The 24,896-nt window shown below is 31.7% G+C and overlaps 1 protein-coding gene across 1 annotated transcript in view; it reads right to left on the reverse strand.

The window, feature by feature from the left end:
• The window catches only part of CARPB (Carbonic anhydrase-related protein B), a 348,667-nt gene that overhangs the window by 184,533 nt on the left and 139,238 nt on the right, over positions 1-24,896 (reverse strand). The window contains exon 3 of the mRNA XM_072519892.1: positions 24,728-24,823. Within this exon, the coding sequence (XP_072375993.1) occupies positions 24,728-24,823 (96 nt within the window). The remainder of the gene's footprint in view (positions 1-24,727; positions 24,824-24,896) is intronic.

The following is a 24,896-nucleotide window of genomic DNA, read 5'->3' on the forward strand; positions in this document are numbered from 1 at the left end:
TAGGAATATTTGTATGTTATATTACATATATTATATATATATATATATATATATATATATATATATATATATATATATATATATATATATATATATATATATATATATATATATATATATATATATATATATATATATATATATAATATATATAATAAAATTCAAGACGATAACACTGGGAGATACCCTCCATTGCAGGGAGGAAGCAAATAAAACTCGGGGGCTAGTAGTGCCTTTTTATTAAAAGTCTAAGCTTTCGTCTATGTTTGTAGGCTTCATCAGAGTTTTATTATAATATTTGGAGCATACTAAACAAAATATCCAAATTTACCCAAATATAACAAAAATTTAACGTAAATTCAAGAATTTTATAATAATATGTGTTGGGTATACTTCGATATTAATTAGAATATTGTTTTACCACCCAAATCACGTTGAGGAGAAAGAATTAGAAATTCTCTGCTTTCAGCCAAATGTAACTTCTTAAATTTTGAAAAAAAAAAATTAAAACTATTTGTCCTTTGTCTAGTGTTATATATTATTCTTATGTTTATAATATTCATAAAAGTGTTTATAATATTCATAATAGCCTAAAATTTTGACGAAATGGCCCTGAGATGCCCCGAGAGCGAAAGTGCTTGGGCAAGATTTGATAAAAAAACTGTGCTTGATATGTTCCTTTTATTTGATTAGTTTATGTATCAAATAACCTATTATAGGTTATAATAACGTTAATTACAATTTCTAATTAATTCAGAGAAGTCGCTGCTTTTAGATTACCATCAATGAAAAACAGTCCAAAAAGATGGTCTTATATGTATTGAGTATGACTTTTACTATTATACAAATAACAGCATAATATTTTCACAAAAGAATGTGCGCAAATAGCAACCCCCTCTTTTCAAATAAAATAGCCTGTCTTGACTCTCAATAACACATTATCTTGAACGAGAAGTGTAAACAAGGAGTGAGCTATGTTGTTTTCTCGAAAATACAGACCTCTTGACGAAGCAGATATTTCTTAACCTTGCCATCGTTTTGGAAATGCCATTCAGCAGAAGACACGAAGAAATCGAGGTGGAGAACCAAGGCTATTTTTACGTTGATCTCGCAATAGTTAACAAGAAAAACGGTCCGTTCATGGGTGTAATGAATTTTTTCATTACAGTAATCTAAACAACAGCATCAATTCGAAGATATTTCATTAATGTGGAATACATGCAGTTCTTCTACCTGAAAAGTCATCGAATACGGTAACCGATTGGTTCAACATGTACCAAGAAGTTTGTACAGTTATCGTATTGAGAAAAGACCCGATGATAGGAACAAACGAGATTCTCATTTAAATTGATGAGACGAGATTAGCTGGTCGCCGAAAATACAACCGAGAACGCATGCTGAAAGGAGATGGTGCTGCAGAATCGAAGGATAGCGATGCTAAAGTGGAGGGTCAACGAAATGACTAAGGATGGGTCGACGACCCTTAGGTGTTCGGGTTAAAGAATGAAGCATTTTTCTATCTTGTTTGCGTATCCTTACCTCAAAAACTTGGAGTGTTGCTAACTGATTGCTCGAAATATGCGGTATTAGTTTTTTCGTCTAAGTCATAAGCTTCTAAAAAATCAAAATAGTCTTCTTTTGTTTTCGACAATTTGGTTGGAAGACAATTTGCTAATTGATGACTGGAAATTTTATCTTGGTTAAAATCATGATCAGACAGCTCAGTGTCTGTAGCGGCTGATTCTAATAAATATTGAAGTCGCTGTTGTTCCTTTTTATAAGTATTTATTTATAAATACCATAATCATACGACAAAGGCATGTTATTACGGTTAGAATTTAATTACCTTGTACGCGGTTAGTGTTTACGATAATGCGTTAAGAGTCGCGTCGCTGACTCAGACCGATATTAACTGCTGACTAAACAATATCACACTTTTTAACGGTGTCGCCAGTCTCGATGAAACGTCAAATTAAGTGAGGGAATTCCTACAGCGGCAGTTTTTTGCATGCATATTTGGAGTTTTATGGATATTTACATGTGGGACCGTACGCGACTATTGGACGGTGAAGAAATTAAATGTTGACATAACAAACGAATAATCAAATAAGACATTTAGTTAGTTTTTTAGATCCAAATTGTGCCGTTTACACTACTTTTCTAGTTTTTATTAAATCATAGATACTGATATTTAGCGTTACCCTAAAATAGTATATAGGAACAGTAGCGATAGCCTGAACGCGGTGCAGGTGAGTCGCTCTACCACTCCGATCCCTTAATGAAAAATGCAATTATAATAAAGGCAGGTACACAGTAAAATTTGCATGATTACCCGCCGGCTTAAGGGGGTTTTAAAAGTTGGACTACAATACAATTTGCATAACAAGAAGGGTGGTGGTTGTACCGTTTTGCTCTCCTTTATGTCTCTCTAGCCAGTTTCGGCGACGCAGCCAAGATATGGCAAATTGTATAGTAATTTTATGGTTGTTTCGGAAAAGGAAAAGGAAAAGAGAGACTGGCGCCGCGGCTAGAGCTCGAATTAGAATTTCGTTTTGTGTTGGTGTTGTTTGATGCTTCTTTAAATAAAACATGATTTTTAGACGAGAACTTTGTTTGCGGAGACAAAGTAATAAGAGAAAATGGTCGTTTCTTTGTTAGCACTTGCATATGTATACATATTAATGAGTTCCAATTCGTAAACTAACTATGAAGAACGTAAGGGTTATTTGATATTTTAATTTTTAACATAAATTATTCTAAAGCGGTTAATCAGTAATCAATCATGATTGCAGTAGTCTATGGCTAATATTAGAAAAATATTATTTTTCTTTGAATATAACGTTACACATCGCACTATGAGTGCAATACTATCGCAACTCAAAACAAGTTGGTATTGTGAATTAAAACACATTTAGATTGACTCGTTACAGTTAATGTGTTTAAAATGATAATATAATACACTGATAATAACATATTTAAAGTTAAGATAGTCTTGCAGTGGAGTAATAATTCGTATTTTGGCATATATGATCCTAATTAAATGATAATAAAACTCATAATCATTATTTTCCGAACAAAACACCATTTATTAAATAAAACCATAAACATAAAATTATGAATATACAAGTACAAATTGTCTTTGTTTTTCATTTATAACCTAAGCCGTTACTTCATGAGCTATTCAATATCTGAGTCACTACTTGCACTGGTGGAAACTGGGAGTGATTTGTAAAAGTCGTGGTATTCTTTTTTTATTAAATTTTTGTGATATAGAGATAGTAATCCATCTTTCTTGTTTTTAATTATAACCAGGGGTTCATTGTAGGCATTGTCAAGAACTAGATCTCTTATGCTGCATTCAGGTATTCGTCTGTTGGATCGGTTAATTAAGACTTCTTTAAACGTGTTCGATTCAAAGCTTGTTTTGTAAAATATAGAATGTGGGGAAACTGTTCTACATTGCATCAATTTAATGTTACTCAATATTACCTTCTCATTATTAATATTGTTTGTAAATTGTTTTCCTATTTTAGTCGGCAACGCTTTAATATCATAGATATTATTTTGTTGGATTTTGTTTACTAAATAGGATGTCCCTCTTTTTTGTCCAGAGCAATAATTGGTATCCACTGTGCAGGTATATAAATGTTATTTGCCTTTAACATTCTATTTTTTTTCCGTTCTATTGCTGAATATATGCTGTCATCCTCATTCTGGGTATGACCATAAATTAAATATTTGTGGGAGATGGTATTTATATTCTCCAAAGTATGTTGCTGCTATAAATTTATTTTTATTTTGTCCTCAGCAATTATCCGAATAAAATATGATATCAGTGTAAGTGTCGTTGGTATTATAAATAGTAAAGTTAATAGTTGCAAGTTTACTTTTATAATAAAAGTCCTTGCATACTTGCGTACTTGCATACGTACACTCCCACCATAAGATTCGGGTTTTCTTTGGCTAGAGCAGTATCTCATTTTTTTTCTTCCCGTGCAATTGTTTTTTTACGAAGATGCTCTTTATAGCTTTGTTGAATGTCAATTTTTTCGATTATCGAAGAATTTTTATACGTATCTTATAGTCCACATTGGTCTTTTTTGGACTAAACAAGCCTATATTATATTCATAGTTAAAAATATTTGACATCAGGTTTTCCTAATTTGTTGCACATTTCAATATAGAGTTTATATAAAGTGCTTAAATTCAAATTTCCTTCAAAGTTTGTCTTTTTTGCCTGAGCCCTTAAAACTAATGTGATTCTACTGTGGGTATAGACTCAATGTAATTTCTGATATCTTGTTGAATTTCTCTGAAAATCCTTTTTTGCTTGTTATTGTTCCCTTTTTCCCAGGTTCCAGAATACCTTCACCTGACACCGTCTTCTGAGCAGTTCTTGACATCATGTCACTAATTCCGAGAGTATCATGGAAGAACTTTTTACATACTCTTATTATTATACATTCGATATCAAAAAAATATTTGAAGTTTTTACCTCGGCTTTGAGAACAAAGAAATGTTAGGGTAGAAGTTGGAGTGTTGGAGAAAAGCTATTGAAGAGAAAGAACTTTAGGTTAGCAGGTCGAGGACGAAGTACATGTGGTTGTGACATAGGAGAATGGTTGGGGAAGTAAAATTGCTTGAAAAATAGCTACGACGAGTAGTAGAATATTAAATACCTTGGTTTCTACATAACTGACAATGGGACACTAGATCGAGAAATTGCTAACAGAATACAAGCTGGTTTCCTGGTTACACAATTGCTGGTTATACCGCTTATTATTACCCCTGGTTTTACCCAAGGTACTCATTATTCAGGCTGAGTCGACCTGGGGCCTATAGACATTTTTAAAAATGTCTAGTTGTTCTTGCCGGCGGTAGGATTCGAACTCCGGACCACCTGCATGCGAGGCAAGCATCCTACCGCTTGCTCTAGCAGTTGTTATATACCTGTACCAAAGAGTGTCACAAAAAAGACTTTTTATTTGCTAACGTCCTTGGTCTATTAATGATCATTTTTTACTCTGCGTATTTTTTACACTCTTTTGTAAATTTGGACTACGTTTAAAAGTCATTAGTTAATGGTTCAAAGGCAATTTAACGAATGATGATCTTAATCTACAATTATCACAAGTTAGGTCAAATAAGAATTTAAAAAGAAAAATAACGTTTAACCGAAAAAGAATTTTATAAAGGAAAATATCGAGAATATCGTTTTTTATTACGGTGTCTATTATTTGACTTTAACCTAACGTGATCTTTCGATAGTATACTTCTATACATATATTGCTTCCATATTTTGGGATAGTATAATTAATCATGTAAATTTAATTAGTTTCTTGGCTAAATCGCTTAAGATAAAGTTGATTATAAACAGACGTCACTTAAACCCGCATCTCTTGTGTTAACTCCCTTCACCCTACTGTGCCTTGAGAACATACCTAAGTTATAATTAAATCTACCGATACCTCTACCATTATAATTTATCGTAAGAGACTGTGCGAAATATACACAACTCACAACTCTCACAACTTCTGGCAAGTATGAATAATAGTCTCGCACGCAAATCAAGTTACAAAATTGCCATCGTTAAAACTTTCAATCGTGGTTTAATCCAAAACGAGACAGTTTATCTTTCGTTGCTGTCTAAAAATGAAAAGGTATTAAAAGTGTCTTAAAAAGCACTAAATTTTTCCTATTCAAAGTGAGTAAAAGTCAATTGTTTGTTAAAATATAATTTAAAATTTTACTAATTCAGACGATGTCTTACTAGGTACACAAAATCAAATAGAATATAAAAAGCTAAGACCTGAATCTCGAGATCTAAGCAAAATCAAAAAATAAAACTGGTAATCTTTCCTGGCATCCATCAACAACTCTACGCCCCTATCTGCATCATGGGAAAAAATTCGTCAACTATCTGAAAAACAGCAAAACGCCCAAATTAGTTTCTTAGACAATAATGATCAATTAATTACCTCAACAGAAGAAATCACAGAAATTTTTTCAGACCTTTACGAACAAAATTTCAGCACTAACAACTACTCGCCAAATCTTCTTTAATAAATTTAGAAATAAAAAGAAGGAGATAATGATCACTAAGAATACGGATGACTACATGAACTCTCCAATTTCACTAGAAGTAATGGACGATGCATTGTTTGGCATAAAAAACTCTTCTCCGGGTCCAGATGATATATCAATAATTTTTTTCCAAAAGCTTAGCACAAACGCTAGAACATACCTCCTTGATGTTTTGAACCAAATGTGGATACAGCACTACTTACCTGATGTCTTGGTCAGAATCATATATTATCCAAATCCCTAAACCTTAAAAACCGAAAACATATCCCCAGTATATTAGACCAATATCCCTAACCTCGTCAACCTGTAAGCTATTCGAAAAGATTATAAACCACCGCTTTGCATGGTTTCTGAAACATAAAAAATTACTTATCCCGGAGCAAAACGGCTGTCGTCAAAATAGATCAACGACGGATAACCTAGTTGATCTTAAATCCGAAGTTCACGAAGCACTCATTAACAAACAACACTGTCTATCTATTTTCTGCGATATAAAAAAGCCTACTATGGCACATGGAGATGTGTTATTATAAAAAAGTTTCACTTCAGGGGTGAATAGAATAGACAATTTATAAAATTTATTTAAAATTTTCTTCAACTCAGAACATTTAAGGTACGAGCAAATGGAATACTATCATCAACTCAAATCCAGGAAAACGGAGTCTCCCAAGGATAGGTGTTAAGTGTAACTTTATATCTTGTTGCAATTAACGATGTCTTGAAACAATGTCAATAGCCAATTAAAGAAAGATTGTACGCAGATGATCTGATTCTCCTACTAAGACACATCTAGAATTCACCCAAAAAATCCTTCAAATCGCATTAAAGAATGTTTAGAAATGGTCTGACAAAACAGGACTCAGCTTCTCTAACGAAAAAATAAAATTCTTGCTCTTCTCAAAAAAGCGAAAACAGGATTATCCAATTTTAACAATAAATGGTAAGAATATGATCTTACTAAAAAAATAAAATTCCTCGGTCTTACATTTGACAAACATTATTTGTTTGGAAAAGTCAAATTAAAAATCTAAAAGATACTTGCCAGCAAAGCAATACAGCATTCATAACAATCGTTTCAGCCACTAATTTTTATCTCACCCTCAATGCAATCCGCCTTTCTATGAACGAATTAACCGATTACTTCATAAATATAACAATATTCCCGACAATATACCACCCTTCCGAAAACCCTTCTCCACCATGGACTGTAGATAAACCACCAGTGATCACTGATCTATTAAAATTTAATAAACATGATTCTCCACCAGTCATATTAATTCTTCTTCTTCTTCTTCCTACTTTATAAATAGGCTTAATGCCTATTTTACTTCGGTTTTTAGCATCAATTGACGTTGTGTGACCATCTTTTCCTCGTCGTCCCAATGATCTTTTTCCATTTGGCGATTTGTCTCTTGCTACTCGTACTATTCTATTTTCTGTCATTGTTTTGATGTTTTGATTCCATTCCACTTTTCTTCTTTTGGTCCACGTGTTTATTTTCTCTATACCACATCTAGCTAGTATTTGCTCACTTCTTACTCTGTCTCTTAGAGTTTGGTTTGTTATTTTTCGTAAGACTTTCATTCCTGTTGTTTTCAGTAGTCTTTGTCTTTTCACCGTATCTGCTCTTGTTTCCGCTGTGTACGTCATTATCGGTCTTATTGTTGATTTATATATCCTGGTTTTTATTTCCGTTGTGAGGTATTTGTTTCTCCATATTGTGTTGTTGAGACATCCTGCTGCTCTGTTTGCCATGTTCACTTGTTTTTGTACTGCTTCTTCCACTTTTCCGTAGCTTGATTGTTTTATTCCCAAGTATTCGGTTTCCATCACTTGTTCTATTATTTTGTTATTTACGACTAGTTTACATCGTCTTGGTTACGCTGAATTCACTATCGTTTTAGTTTTCTCTGTTGAGATTTCCATGTTGTATATGAGCGCCGTATCTTTGAATTCTTTAATTAATCTTTGTAGGTCATCTTCATTTTCGGCTGTTATTATAACATCGTCGGCGTAGTATTTATCCTTATTTCCTTCTCTCCCATTCTATATCCTCTTCCTTTTTTAACTTTCTTTATGATTTCATCCATTATCAGATTAAATATTAATGGGTTCAGCGAATCTCCTTGTGTAATACCAGTTTCATATTTGATGGGTTGCGATAGTTTTCCTTTACATCTTACCATAGGTGTGTTATCTTTATAAGTATTCTCAATGGTTTTTACTAAATCCAGTGATATTCTCTTTTCATATAATAAATGTATCGCGTCCCGAATTCTCACTCTATCAAACGCTTTCTTCAGTTCTATCAGACACATATATGCTGGTTTGTTGTATTCCAGCGATTTTTCTTTTATTTGTCTTATTACAAAAACTGCATCCGTGCATTTCGTTTATTTTTGTCGCTATTATTCTTGTTGTCAATTTGAGAGTTGTATTTAATAGATTTATTGCTCGATAATTATTGGAGTCTTTCTTATTTCCTTTTTCGAAGAACATCACCATGATCGCTCTCCTCCATTTATCTGGTATTCTGTTTGTGGTGATTATTTTATTAATAAGAAGTTGCAGTTGTTGTACAAGGTGATCATGGAGAATGATTACCTTTAAGTATTAGAAAAAATGGCTACTCCCACTACGTCCGTTGTTTTGATGCATCTATGTAGATTTGTCGGTAGTCACTAAATCTATTTTTTTTCAAAGATATTATAAATAGATTTAGCGACTACCGACAAATCTACATAGATGCATCAAAACAACGGACGGAGTGGGAGTAGCCATTTTCTCTAATACTCATAATGCTAAATTTAAGTTGCATAACAGCTGAACTATCTAGAATGCAAAACTATATGTAATTCTTGAAGCTCCAACATTCATTAACAAAACGGACTAGAGGAATTACACAATCATAACTAACTCAATGAATGCCCTTTGTGACATCCAAAACATATACTCCAGTAACCCTATTTATAAAAACATTTACAAAGTTATTGATTTTAATTAAAGGTTTACTTAGAGTTAAAGTTAAAGGCATTAATCTGGGTTTTATCTCATATTGGAGTTTACGGTAACGAGTTTGTAACCTATCTAGCTCACGAAGCAGCGACAAGTGATGGTTAAGTTCAACATAGTTAGTTGTACGTGGCAAAACAAATAATGATCACAGTGTTCCGAAAAACTAAGTCAAATTAAAGACAATTCTTTTCAAAAACAAGTCTTTTTGTTACCTAGAAAAACACGAGTCATCTTCACTTGACTCCGACCTGGTCACACCCGCCATACGCACATTTACTGAATCACAAGTGACAACCCCCCATGCTGCAACCATTGACAAACCAACGGTACAGTAAACATAATATTTTAACCGAATGTCAAATTTTTCAGTAAACGAGAAGTAAACTCAACCTTCTCAGTGACATAGGCGAGCTTTTTAAAGACAATAATCATCTAAACAACATTATAAAGTTTTTAACGGCTATAGACTTAAAAGATATTTAAATTAAAATCTAGTTTGTATCACAAATTACATACATTAATCTTCTTTCATGTTAGTATGTAATTAATATTATAATCTTTCTTTGTTCTATGTATTTTCCGTTGTTGTCATCTATAACCTCAGTGGTTCGGACGACATTAAATAAATAAATAAAAAAAAATACTACAAAATGTATTAACATATTTACTTTTTATTCTTCCAAGTACCTTATTTAGCTAGTAGTTATTTTAGCTGAATCGCTTCCATTTATCTGCATAATTTGCCACGTAGACCTGTTATTCCATGTAGTTTATCTTAATGTTGTTAATGATGTTTGCATCACTTTAAGGCATTTGTTCCCAAAGTGTGGGTGGCGAACTCCGGTGGGAGGGTCGCGTTAAAGACCTGAGGAGTAGCGAAATGATTTCAATATATTATTTTATAATAAATAACAGAGCCCGGCGTAGAGATCTGGGTACGGTTCTGTGACTACCACTTGGACCTGTTTGTATCGCCAAGCACAAGGCGTGAAATCCGGCAATTGTGCATTCCTATATTAGCCGTACTGCACTCTCGGTGTGACATTTTCTAAATTCTAATCTTGATGAGTAATTTTATTTTTTAATGCTTTGGAAATTAACGAGCGTATTTCTCTAGACAAATTTGGCATTGCAAATCTTACTGCTAAATGTTCATTTATAATATTGATTCCCAGTTTTTGATTAAAATCTGATCTATTTTTACTAACCCCAGAATTAGCTGGGTGAAAAATAATGTGACTGTTTTCTATAGCAATATCCATTATGGAATACCAAATTAATTAAGGCCATCCTAGGCATCTTCTACCTGAACGATAAAGTGCACATTTTTGATCAAGTGCACTAACGACCCCTTTCGATGAATTGGAGAAAGCTATTTTATTAGGTTTTTTCATGGACGTATAAACATAGATGGACCCAGCAATAAGATACCTTAAACACACAATGTTTTGAAGCTTCGATATTCCTGGACAAGGGGGTAAAGGGGAGTAAAACGGGTATCGATAGACTGTGATACTTCCTCAATGAGTATAAGCGTGCTTAAATTTTTATTCAGACTAGGGTTAATTATTCAGACGTTAATAATTGGAAGTAGTAATAATGTATAAAAACACGTTTTTATAGAAAAAATAAAATACAATTTTATTTGCTTTAAAATTAATACAATAAAATATAGTTGAGCTCAAGTTAATTTTTTAATAGGTATCAAATAATCCTACGATAAAAAAAAACAATTAAAAAATATACATTTGTCAAATTTAAGTACATACCTATATTTATTGATAATTGTATTAAAACATATTTTTTAAAATTGTGACAAATTTGTTTTAATACAATATGAATAGATTCCTCGTAGTAAGGGTTTCTGCTACAAAAATATTTATTGATCATTCCAAAGCTGGCATTTGACATAAAATTATTTGCAAATATACCTACTTATTAAAAAGTAGGCGTGAAAATGTATAAATTATTGGAAAGCTATTTGCCGAACAGAAATATTAAAGTAAAAATGGTAAATACACATAATAGAAGACATTGGTATAGAAATAAATTTTTATTGATTGCGAAATAAAACAGTCTTAGTAAGAACGCTTCTTATGCGCACGGTCTTAGCATCTAAAGTAGTCCTCGTTTCATGATGAATTCCAATTTTAAAATATTTCTTAAGAACCAATTTTAAAAGTTGCATAGAGTGACCATCGATTGCATCTTCATCATACATATGGTCACCAAAATGCTCATAGATTGATTTTGGGACATTTTGTATGGTTTTATTAATCAAAATATTCATAAGGTTTTTAACTAGTCTGTTGTAGATATTTATAGTTTTATTAAAAAATTTGAAATATTTTTCAGCTTCCTTACAAGTTTAAATAACCAAAAAGGATGCTTTTGAAAGGTTTTTTTATACTGTTTTCTCTGTTGAAGTTTAGAGTAAGTTTCATCATTAATCAATATTATTTGGAAACCTACATAGAAAAATAAATGAGTTTTATTCATTTCACTAATTTATTGTTAATTCATGAGAAATATTAAATTAAAAAGCTACTAAACAGATCTTTTTAATCAGATGAGGTCTACTTACAATTTAAAAATGTCTATACTAATTTCATGAACTAATATCTTGTTCAATACATTAATTAATATGAATAAACCCAATGGTACGCCTATGAAAGACATATTTTAAAATGTAAACACACAGGCTTCCTCAGTTCCTCATGTTAAATAATGTAAACAAACAGTACTTACAAATTAAATGAGACAGTGGGATGTAAATATTTCGTTTTTTTTTGCAAATGCAAAACTGTAGCACTATTATTATAATTTGTTTATTTCAATATTTACAAATATCACTTAAAATACAGCAAAAATATCGAAAAACAACTTTTCCTCATCTTCGGTAAAAAGTAAACAAACATGGACATGACATGGAACAGCATTTGAAGTTTGACGTAGAGCCATAAGACAGAGAAATGTAAACACCGTGGCCATTAATAAATAGATTTCAGTGCTTCTACATATAAAATAATTGGTTGATATCTGTTATACGCTATTATTAAATGATATGCACACTATGTGCACATTTGATGTTTTAATTACAATTAAATATATTAATATAAGTAATAAATTATTATTTTGGTTTGATAGCAAATGTAGAGTATAAAATAAATATAGTAATATTTTCAGCGATACGTGAATAAGATATATTAATAAAAAAATGTAACAACATTTGAAGGTGCTGAGAATGTGACCTAGTCAAATAATTTTGGCTTCACATTTTTATATAAATAACTGAGTCCATCTGTGTTTATACGTCCATGGGTTTTTTACTTTCCTGGTCAACAAATATGTCGTGATGTATAGACGACAGCATAATTAAACCTATTTTTTAGGTTTAATTATGCTTTAAGTTTAGGTTTAATTTAGGTTTATTTGGTTTCGTGTAAAACCAAATAAATACTAATCAACTTCGTAATTTTTATTTGGTTAAAATTGTAAAGGAATTTCTCTCTTATTTTTACGCATTGTGCGTACTTAGGTAAGTCGAAGGTTTTTAAGTTCATCAACTAGCTCTATTGAGGTGAACCAATTATCCTCAGTGAGATTTCGGTTGGATCATGATCATTATGTTTATGTGATGCAAAATGATGTGTTTTTGCTTCACATAAACATATGATCTTGACGCCGTAATAGACTGGTTTGACTTTCATTTACATTCTGAAAGAGCATTTACCTCTAAACCCAACAAGCATTTCGTCCACCGTAACATATTCAGAACAGATGTAGTTTGCTATACTGTTAGATACGAGACAGTTAAATAAATGGGTCACTGCTGCAAGTCGATCTCATTGGCCTTCTTTTGCTCTCTTATTTCATGATTGTCAAATCTTATTGCTGTGAGAAGAAACAAGAAGCGTTCTTTTGACATTGTAGCACAAAAAATTGGCCTACTTTAAACACTTTCGAAAATAATAAATCTAAATTCTCATGATTAGACTTTAGTACACCTGAAATGTATAAAAGACCCAAAAAGCCTTGAGTTCACCTTCGTTTAGATGATGGTAGGTGTAGGTATCCCCATAATTCACACTAAGTTTGGTAATTTTCTCATTTGTGTACTCAAGAATAGAGGTCAACATGTCAAGAGTTGACCAGAATTCAAGTAGACTGGATGGTTTTGTTCCTAAGACAGTTCTATAAAGACCAGGAAGGTGTGTAATAATGTTCTCTACGCAAGTTTTTGATAGCGCTAGAGCATTTTAAGCCTATTTTATTCTATTCCGTCCATAGTAAAAATTTGTTTCATTATTAGATGTTATTTCACATTTGTCGCTTGATAAGTCACTTACGTCAATTTCTGAATCTGTGTTGTGATATAAGTGTTTACTTTCACTGTTAGTATCACTGTTAACAGAGTCACTATAAGTGTTAATACTCTCGGTTGGCTCCTTCCGATATTCGAAGTGAAAATATTATCACTTGTCACCTGTACTATTGCTATTTCTTAAAGCCATTTTAATCTAGTATCTTAAATATTATTACGTAACTACTATGGTGGGGTCAAATCCGACCGGAACTCAGCAGCACGTGTGCACTATCCCACTGATCGTTTACTAAAAGCCATGCTAAACTACGTACTTAATTGGGAGAATACTGTCTACCAGTGACGTACAAAATTTTAAGTAGTGGGGTCAAATTCGACCCCACAATAGTAGTTTAGGGTTAAGTGAGGCTAGAATTAAATGGCTTATTGGTCTTATGGTCTAGACTGTAATATTGGGAAAATCACATTGATGTTAAATTTAAAAAAAAAGGTTTAAGCTATCACAAGTGCTCCTGATGAGAGGTAAATATTTCGAAATACGTGTGGTGAGGCTTAAATTGAAAAGAAATGCAATCGTATACTTTTATTTCAAAAACTTTTGTCTAAGTAAAGAGTGTAATAGATTTTGTTTTTCTAGGGTAAACTGTAGATGTATTATCGGAATAATAGGTTATTCGTAAAATCGTCCAATAGCTTCCATCAAGCTTGGATTTGCAGTTATCATAATTTGTTTTTGACGAGAAGAAGTCACCCCACTTCTTATTTCTTTAATACTAATAAAGTTTTAAATTAAATTTATTAACAGAACAGCCTTTTATTAACTGTTTAAAAACAATTAAAGGCGAACACAATTTTTGATTAGATATTGTAACATTTTTAGTGTTATCGTTAATTGAAATAAGTTTTAAAGTTTATGTTAAATAACTTATGTATTAAGAAATTTTACTTGTTAATAAATTACCTAAGTTTCACAAGTTTTGCTCATTTACGGTTGTAGGTATATATTGCATCCGCAACTATAATTAAAATACAGGGACTGCACAATTCTCCAACAATGAAATGTTTTATGGCGTGGCCTATGGAGACGCATTTAATTGCCTCCATGTCCCTAGAGTAAAAACCAGACGGTAAACACGACTAAAAAATCGATACTCATTCAGAAATTGTTGTTTTACTGCCATGAATTATTAAAACGTGTGGTGGAGTGCAAAAAGCGGAGAAAAATAAGGTTTATATTTGGAATGACGGAGCGCTGAAGTGTTTCGACCTTTAAAAAAATCATAAGACGAAAGAAAATATTATTACTAGAGACTCGTTGTATTCTACCTAGGCAAAATGGAATACTGCTCGTATATATTGAAAGCATATAAATGCTTCGCCACTAGCATTTAGATGATTATCTTTCAGTTGAACTCCAAATATACGTTGTCTTACTTTGAATATATTTTTTGCAGGTACAGAAAAATATTCAAAATACTTGTTAGGGTAATTGTTTGTACAAATTTCGTGTTCTCAAATTATACTGGCTATCATAAATTCTTTATGGTCTCCCAATAAGAATGTCCTGATGATTTTTTTTAAACGAAAATGGTAAAAATTGCTGTAAATAAAAAAAAAAATTTTTATTGCAAAATATAATAGATAACAATTATGTTCCGAATAACACATCATTAAAATTTGCCCACTTTGCAAGTATGCGAGCTTTGCGATTGTAATGGCAAGCAAGGGTTTACACGACGTGTACAATTGACAAGTACACGAGCGTGAACAAACATGGCAAATATATGCCAGTATTCTTAAAAACCTTGACAACTGAATCAGTGGTGTGATAGTAAATATGGATAGCGGTCGTCCGGAAAATCTCGTGGTTGCTTCCACAGCTTTTTTGTGATGAGCTCTGCTTATTTAATTAAATAAAAAAAAAGAGAAGAAGACGGTGAATGGTATCATTAAATAAAAGTCGAAACAGTAAGTACCTATATTTAAAATTAACTAAAACATCATTGTAAATAAAGAAACTGGAAAAATATATATAAACCTTTTTTGTATGTAGATACAGCGCCACCCATATGTTGGAGGATCTCAAACGTGAACCTTTCGGAAAACTCGAAAATTTTTGTAGAATGTCCGCTGTTGAACTCCGTAAACTAATTTTCGAAACCAAATTCAGATTTTTGCTTTAATCTGTGCCTTCTAAGAATTGCAAGGCAAAACAGACGTTGATAAAGATGTTAATAGAGACATTGATAAAGAGACATTGACGTTGATAAAGAGTTTCTTAATGTATAACAAAGAAACAAAATTAGTGATGTTTATAATTACATTTGGGTGTCTCAAGCAGTGGCTACAATTTGTCTCATTTGTTGTTGTCTGTACAAATTATGTAAGTAATACAATGATTTTACTAATTTAAAATTGTATTGTTCTGTTTTTTTTATTATATTTGTTTTGGTTTTATACTTTTTTTACTTTTTGTACTTTTTGACTGATTTGTTTTTAGCTTTATCCATGGAATTGTTCAATAATTTTCAGTGACAATAAAGCATATTTCTATTCTATTCTATAAGGAATCTAAAAATTGCATTCCACAACATATCTCCTCAACTAAGCAAAAATCCTTAGCGAATTTGGTTTCTAGTACTCGTACAGAGTATATCGGAATGAAAGGAAAAAGACAGTTAAGATTTCATTTCACGGATAGTGCGTCTGTGTATCCGCTTATACGTATTTCGGCCTAAAAGGGCTCTTCAGAACTGATATTCACAGTCGCTCTGAACGTGAAAATAAACCTCTTTTGTCTTAGGAAACAACTATAATATGGCTTTGTATGGACGCAAATAGCGACATCTGATATCTTGTTTCTTTTATTCCGATATACTCTGTACGAGTACTAGAAACCAAATTCGCTAAGGATTTTTGCTTATTTAAGGATATATGTTGTGGAATGCAATATTTAGATTCTTCATGTCTCTACTAACATCTTTATCAACATCTGTTTTGCCTTGCAATTCTTAGAAGGCACAGATTAAAGCAAAAAATCTGAATTTAGTTTTTAAAATTAGTTTACGGATTTCATTATCAGATGTCGCTATTTGCGTCCATACGAAGCCATGTTACAGTTGTTTTTAAAGACAGAAGAGATTTATTTTCACGTTCAGAGCGACTGTGAATAGCCGTTCTGAAGAGCCCTTTTAGGGCAAAATACGTACAAGCGGATACACGGACGCTTTTTTTCCTTTTAGTCCGCTGTTTACTTTAAGTTCCCGCTCAATAAAACAGGCCCTCTAATAACGAAACGTGACACCAATATGAGAAAGGTGATTCCAGTTCAATAAAGATTTTGTGTTGCTCTGAAATTTTTTGCGACTGGTCTTCTAAGACTAGTTTTAAAAGTTTATTTGACCTATTCAAATTTTCACTACAGACAGTATGCACCTGGGTTTGTGAAGTATGCAATGCATTATGCAGGTTCGGCAGGATCAAATAAAAGTAGGTATTTACACTTTTTTATATATATTTTTATTTGTATTATCAATAATTGAAGAGTAGTCGAGCTAAGTGATCTAAGTGCCAAAATAAAATTTGCCAGAAATCAAAAAACTTTGAAATCCAAAAAAATAAAACAATTATATAATTATTGTTTATCGAAATTCCCCTTTATTAAAGTACGAAAATAACATATTATCAAATTTTTGGTGTTTTGGTTATATGCCGGGAAAACCAACTAAATAAAATAGAGTTATAAGACCGTCAGGTACTAGCCTTCAGCAGATGTGCGAGTATAAGTTAAAAAGGGACCCATTAAAAAAATACCCAAGAAGACATCCGTAAAGACAGGTTTGATCATTTTCCCTATTGGTATAAGAGCACTAGGTCAAGATGCAAATTTCCAGGCTGTACGGGATAAACAGGTGCATAACATGCAAACTACCGTTGTGTATTAATAGAAAAAGAAACTGTTATTTCCAGTTTTATACTGTATAGTGTATACTGTAGCTTCAAACTAGTTTGACTTTAACATTATGTTGTTCCATAATGTCTCACATTTGGCACCAAAAAAAATTGTTTTGTCAATAAAGATTCTCGTAGCTAGTTTTTTGTTTCAATATTTTTCCGTGAAAATGGAATAAAAATTCTTTAAAGACAATTTTTATTTCTGACGTAAAACAAAAATTCGTGCGTTAAGTGGCTAATAAATTCGCAGTATATTTAATAAGGCTAACCTTTCAATATATTTTCATTGAGAATTAAATTTATACTTTTAAGACTATTTTTTTCTAATCTTTCTTAAAGTGTCCATTCCTCACTGGAGGTTGGCTACTCCAACCAGCTACTTTTCTCTGTTTTTAGCTGTTAAGCCCTCTCCATTGTCGGATGTTTCTTAGCCACGAGAGTCTTTTCCTACCAAGTCCTCTCTTTCTGTCGATCTTTCCTTTTACTATCAGTTGAACATATTGGTACTTATTATGTGGTCATAGGATACTTATTATGTACTTTAAAAAGGAACTATAACGTTAAAGATGTTTTATGTTTCATATGGTCAATTTTATTTACCCCCAAATATGAAAAAAACCACAGAGTGCTGTTATTTAAAGGGGTGCGTTTTTAGAAAGCAGTGGATAAATACCTGTACACTAGGGTGTACTTAGGTGCAAAAAAAATTATTGTTTGATAAAATATATCGAAAAATGGAGCAAAAAAACACGAAAACAAGCGATTTTTTTCTCCATAAATTTTCCACAAGGGTGTAAGTATTGACATTGCAACCAGTCCAGTAGTTACAGATTTTAAACGTTTTGACCGTTTGTAATATGGTACAAGTTTAAATTTTAGCGTTTTTTAGGTATATTTCAAATGCTTCGTATAAGTTGCCAAAACTAAAAATTGAGATTTCATGCAATATGTTTTGAATATTAGGCTCTACAATGGAAATTCCATAGTATCTGGTCAATAGCAGTGATGAATTTTATTAACCTTGGTATTGTTCTGATGAAATAAAAGCCGTACAGTATGGCATTGAAACACAAATTATTAGTCAAATGTTTCACATCTGAATCGAAATCAATAAAAAGATATAACAGTTATTTCATTATCTCTCCTTCGTCAGCCATTCGAGCTGATTCCAATTAATTAAAAATCCAATTAATGTCTTCGAAGTCTTCCCACTTTTAGTGGTTCGAGCACAGAGGTGCTACCTGCTTTGGTGGCGAAAAATCAAACAATTAAATTAAGTTTAAAAGTATTATATAATTTTATGCCATACATGGTTTCCACACTGTAGAAATTTTACATACATATGCAGTTTTTGATTTGATTGGTACAGTGAATCTCAGATTAATTACTTTGGTTTGTGCTCTGTAAATTATGGTTTATGCTCTTCAAGCAAGTAAACTTCAGAAATCGGCAAGAAGCGTTAGTTAGCGTTACTACCTGACCTGACAATAGCAAGTGCGACATTGCCGAAACGTCGTTAAAATAATGGTTTTGATAAAATTATTCAACGAGGATTTAAGGTTAATATGAGTTAATAGTTAAATAAATGTAGAAGGTATCGGCATAGCTCGCAGCAAGGGAAAAACTACCTTTATTTTACTTTTAACCGTTTTTTGTTGTTTGAAACGTTCTAAACGTTTGGCATTCCTTTCATTGGGTAGCTTGGCTTCCTCCATGGATGTGTAAGTTGTTGCTCTGCAAACCTCAGACTCATTTAGCATTATTACCACAAATTGGTTGCATTGCTCCTGTAGTGATCCTTTCTTAAGTTAACATGCTCCTTTTCTAACTTGGCTGCACCGGACTGAAGACGACCAGTAGCCAGAAATACGTATATATGGTTGCTTTCTATCTGGTACACATATTTTATTATATTTTTTTTTTCTTTGTTGCAAACTATGCCGATACTTTGTACCTTTATTTTAATATTAAGTCGCATTAACCTGTTTTGGTTTGGATTAAACATTTATTTGCATCGGGTTTATTATTAAACAAAAATATATATTATTTTTAGAACTATGTAATCATTATAATCATATATATCACCATTTCGACAATTTTGTTGTCGAAAAGCGTGCTTAATTAATGTGGGTGGATAAAAAATATTTTATGAAAATAGTACATAGTACATACATTTCAAGGTGGAACCGGAAAATTTAATTGCATGCCGTTAATGATTTTCGAATAAATAAAATATTTATTTATGAATAATTATACTGAACCCTACAAATTTTAATATTACATAGCTAGTTGAACTTGTAAAACATGTTTATTTTAAGTAAAGTGTTATTAATAAAGCTCGGATTTATAGGCAACAAAAATTGAAGAAAAAGGCGCCTAAATAGGCAGATTTTTATTAAAAAAGGCAGGAATATTAACATTTAGGCAAAATATAGGCAATAAAGGAATATAACTTATTATTTATTCTACAAAGTGAATTAACGTAATATTAACTTAAGGCAGGTATATTTACACATCATAATCATAACATTAGTATAAATAAACTAGTAACTAAATAACTGTAAATTAATAATTAAACATTGCAACCACTTAAAATATTATCATTAATAGAAACAACTAAATGTTTTTCAATATTTTCGGTCTTAAAACTATGTCTTCGATCACTTAAAATTAATTTGTACATTGAAAACGAACGTTCGATATCGACAGATGTAATTGGAGCATATTTCAGAGCGGATAATAAATCTGGCATAATTTGAAATTCCTCGGAAAATGTCCCATTCAAAACTTTAGCAATATTAGATAAAAACGAAAAACCTTCATTCTTGTCGAAAACATATTTTATTTTTTTTTAATTAATTGACCGTTACTTCCAGGTGCCGATTTAATTTTCGTCTTTAAATTATCTATTAATTTTACTGACTCACATAAATTTATCTCTTGTTTTTCTAATAAGGTAATTGTGGTAACTATTGATTTATAATTGTCATTGATATAAGCGAGTTCCTGTTTCAATTTGAGATTTTATAATATTTTTTTTTGCTTCTTGAATGGCTTCGGAAATATCATCATCAAATTCTGACATAACTAATTCTATTTCATTGCAGTGTTCAAAGTAAAAAAAACTGCTTCGAGCCAGGTTCCCCACCTTGTAATTACTGGTTTAGGTGGCAAAGGGACACCGGGAAGTCTTTCTTTATATATTTGCACCCTCAACGGAGTCTTTACAAAAACTTTTTTCATAAAATTTATAAAATTATTTACCAACGGAAACAGACTTCTTATTTCTTCAGCAATTCTATTTGCCCCGTGGGCTACACAAGTGCAATGAATTAAATTAGGATAAAAAATCTTTAAATTAACAACAGCTTTTAACATATATGCCGCAGCATCTGAAAGCATTAAAACTATTTTATTCACTGGTATAGTGTTGGGTAAAAAGCGGTTTGTTAAACTATCTTGTATAAATCGACTTATTGTTAAATTGTTTGTTTTTTCCAATTCTTTAACGGCAACTAAATAAGGTTTTTTCGCAAAGTTTTCGTTCAAAATTCCAATCATTAAATTAGCTATATACCTGCCGCATACATCTGTCGTTTCATCCACGATAATATACAAAAAATTGCCCTCTAACTCCCGCTTAATTTTTGAAATACATTCCACATAACATTTTTCCACAGTATGTTTTCTCAATGTACTCTCGTCCGGTAAGGATTTATTAAGATATTTTCGAAAAAGCATTTAAAACTAGGGTTATTAATTTTATATAGAGGAATGTTGGATGCAATCATGATCTGGCATAAATCAAATTTAAATGCGTCTTCCTTCTTTTTTTTTGAACTGCTTAAACTATCCCGCAGAGATATTTGGGCTAACTTAGAGGAATTTAATTTTTCCACAGTACTTTTTTCCACTTGAAATCTGAGAATTAAAAAAAAATAATTAGAATTCTAAAACCGCTTTAGAATTTAGTTATGTTGTGGGACGAGAAAAAAAGAGAAAAAATAAAACTTACCGATTTGCCGCATGGTTTACAAAATGCTCCATCTCCTTCTAAAGAAAGTTCCGAATAAGGTGCGATCCATAGCCTTAATTTAGATGTCATCTTTTCACACAAATGTCTAAAACGTTTTAAAACGTGTTCTTTGCTTTTCGGTATACGCAACAAAACTAAACTAGGATATAGCAATTTGTGACTAAACTCTGATACAGTAACCGACTGTACAACTGATAATAAACTAATAAAGTTTAGGGATTTCCAAATAGTTAACCCTCAAGTCTCGATCAGGTACATTTTCCAAGAAATCTGTTATATAAACAAACTATTGATATTTTATTATTGACCCAGAATTGTATTATAGAATGGTTTAGTAATAGAATAATATCATGGGTAGTACCATGAAATTTTAAAAAAGGCATAGGTAAATAAGCGGAATTTACGAAAAAAGGCAAAAAGTGCAAAAAACAATTATAATAGGCAAAATAGGCAAAAAAGGCATTTTGCCTGTAATCCGACCTTTAGTTGTTAAAGTATATTTTATACTTTATTCTGTTAATAAATTTAAAGACCAACAAATTGATTATTTACAATTTGCTCATGTGGAAAAATACAAAGTGAACGGGTCCATAGGTCACTATTTTAATAATATATTCTCTCAACGAAGTCACTAGGTCGATATTATACAACCTTATTCTGCGCATTCTACAGGTTTTGATATACAGCTGCTATATCCAAACCAGTTTATTAGTGTGTTTGGGTAAGTCTTTTTCCGATATAACCTGCATATAAATAAACTGTAGTTCACAATGATATTTATGGGAGGATTATCGGTAACAAAAGTGGAGAAGAAAACAAAATGATCTTGCTCCTCCATCCCTTAATGAAAACGTTTCGTATAGGAATTTATACACACCATCAGTTCTTCTAAACGTAAATCAATATCATTCCAGAGAAAAGTACAAAAATAATTTATTTTAACGCTATCAATTTGATGCAAGTGAAGCAGAAAAATTTCAACTCGGGAACTATGGATTTAAACGTTTAATATGTTTTAGAAGAAAAACTAGAAACAAGTTAGTTTTTACATAAGTTACAAAAAACAGAATTATGTGAAAAATATGTAAAAGAACAGTAAACTTTCTAACATGGAGGACAAGCAGTATCAAAAATCACTGAAAGGTAGGTTAAATCACCATTGATAAATAGCGTGAATTTAGTTTGAGCAGAGTTGATGTGTGTAGAGAATTTTTTCTAGATACTTTAAATATTTCAGAGTCACTTATTATAAGAGGGGCTCTTACAAAGGTTAACTCTAGTGGAATTCTATTTAGCCAGTGACTTAAATGTAACAATTATCCACAACTTGAATAAAGAAAAGTTTATTGAAGAAAACGAAAATCCAGTATATTTAGAAAAGTACAGAGAAATTTTTCGTGAGTACAAACTGAAATTTCATAAATCTACTAAAGATCGTTGTAAGAAATGTATTGCTCATGAAAAGCAAAAAGGAGAAATGATACTCTCTATATTGAGCATATTAAACGCAAGGAAGCAGCACGAGAAATTAGAGGATCAAGACAAAGAGGATACACAGGACCAAGAAAGTGTTTTGGCAATACAATCAGATCTCCAAGCCGTTCTGAGCACACCAAAAGGAGCTAGTGGATCATGCTTCTACGTCAGAAGCCATGATGACTTTATTGATTTCTATACTGATAAGATTGATTTTTAGGACCCTGACAGTGGTAATAAAAAATATAACCACTTACCCTTTAAAAAAGCCATTTGGTTTAAATAACTCATCCAGATGCTGCATTCGTGAGGACGGATTACTCAGATGACGCACCTTTTGTGAAGTACATTGCAAAAGAGATGAAAAACAAACCGGAAAGACATTCTTTTAATAATTCTCCAATTAAACTTTATTAATCGAGGTTCCCAATTGCTACCAAAAACTCAAAGACCTTCAAAAGCTTTGTAAGGATCTTTAAATATCACGTGTTTACCATGATTTCTACATAAATCTTCCCTATGAGGGATGGTAGATCTAGCTTTTCCAATACGCGCTCTTCTCTCCAGGTTGTTAGTCCATTCTTTATTGATTACGGTGCCGATGTGATTGTAGTGCATCAATCTTTTTAATAGGGTTTTGTTATTTTTTTCTTGCTAATTATCATACGCTTGGTTTTCTTTACGTTTATATTGAGTCCATATTATTGACTGTAATACGTGATTTTGTTCATATGGACTTGTAGCTCTTCTAGGTTATCTGCAAATACTATGGTGTCATCTACATATCTGATGTTGTTTTTCAGTACCCGTTTAGAAGAATGTCTGTTTTAGTTTCATGCAAAGCGTCAATAAATATTCTTTCAGAGTAAATATTAAAGTTTACACGAGACAAAATACAGCCTTTTCTCACACCACGCATGATTTTTATATACTCACCTTCAACTGAGATTTGTGATCTGATCTGATAAAGATTTTCAATAATTTGGGTAAAGTGTTGTACCCAAATTTAATCTTCTTATTCTGAGTGAACTATCAAAAATGAAAAAATAAAAATTTAAGGACCCTTTACGGGTACAACTCCTCAAGGAACGAATAAGTAACACCTCATTACCATATGAACCTGTTTTAACAAGATCGGATACATGATCTGATGTCCTGAATCAGCCAGAAAGGAAATTATTAATGATTGTCAAACGATATTAAATCAAGAAGAAGAAAATTTGGCTTATTTAAAGAGCAATTTTAATTTTGTGAGTAACAAAATAGTCTTTCGAGAAACGAGGGATATCATTATATGACTCCATTATAGTATTTTAACACTTTGTAAAGGCTATTGATAGTAATCTTGGAATAACTGACCAAATTGTACAAGAATAACTTAAAGATACAGTTTTTAAAAATGAAGGTTTTTTAAAATAAAAAAAAAAAAATGGATTAGCATGGACAGTAAACACTAAAACAGACTTACAAATGACCCCAAATAGACTTACAATACTTAAATATGCGCCCATAACCATAAAATGAGTTTTTCAGTATATAAAATATTTTAAGTGATTTTCAGACCAAATTTTACCATTTTGGTTGTTGTTAATTTTAACAAAAGTTATTGTCATTACAAAGTAATAATTTTAAAATATGTAATATGAAAATTAAATAATTTAATTTTTATAATTTTTTGTGGTGACAAAGACGATAATTTTGTCTTTATTGAAGTTTGAACTTTTTTCTAAGGTAACAAGTGTAAACAACCCCAACCATCAACGGGATTGGGTTCAATTACAATTCGTAAACTTCCTCCCATTGCCCAGGAGAAAAAGCAAGACATTAAAGATACTCACCTGCAAAAGGAGCGAAATAACTACGATCCCTTGAGCTTTGTGCAATGCCTCCGAGAAGTTGGAGTAAAGCTGTGAGTTGAAGCCGAAAATCTGGATCTAAAACAAAAAGACGAGATTGTTAGTATTGTTGGTACACTACGAAAAATTCTGGATCATTATTACCAAATAC

The sequence above is a fragment of the Diabrotica undecimpunctata genome, chromosome 1 (genome assembly GCF_040954645.1).
Source record: "Diabrotica undecimpunctata isolate CICGRU chromosome 1, icDiaUnde3, whole genome shotgun sequence".
Lineage (NCBI taxonomy): Eukaryota > Metazoa > Arthropoda > Insecta > Coleoptera > Chrysomelidae > Diabrotica > Diabrotica undecimpunctata.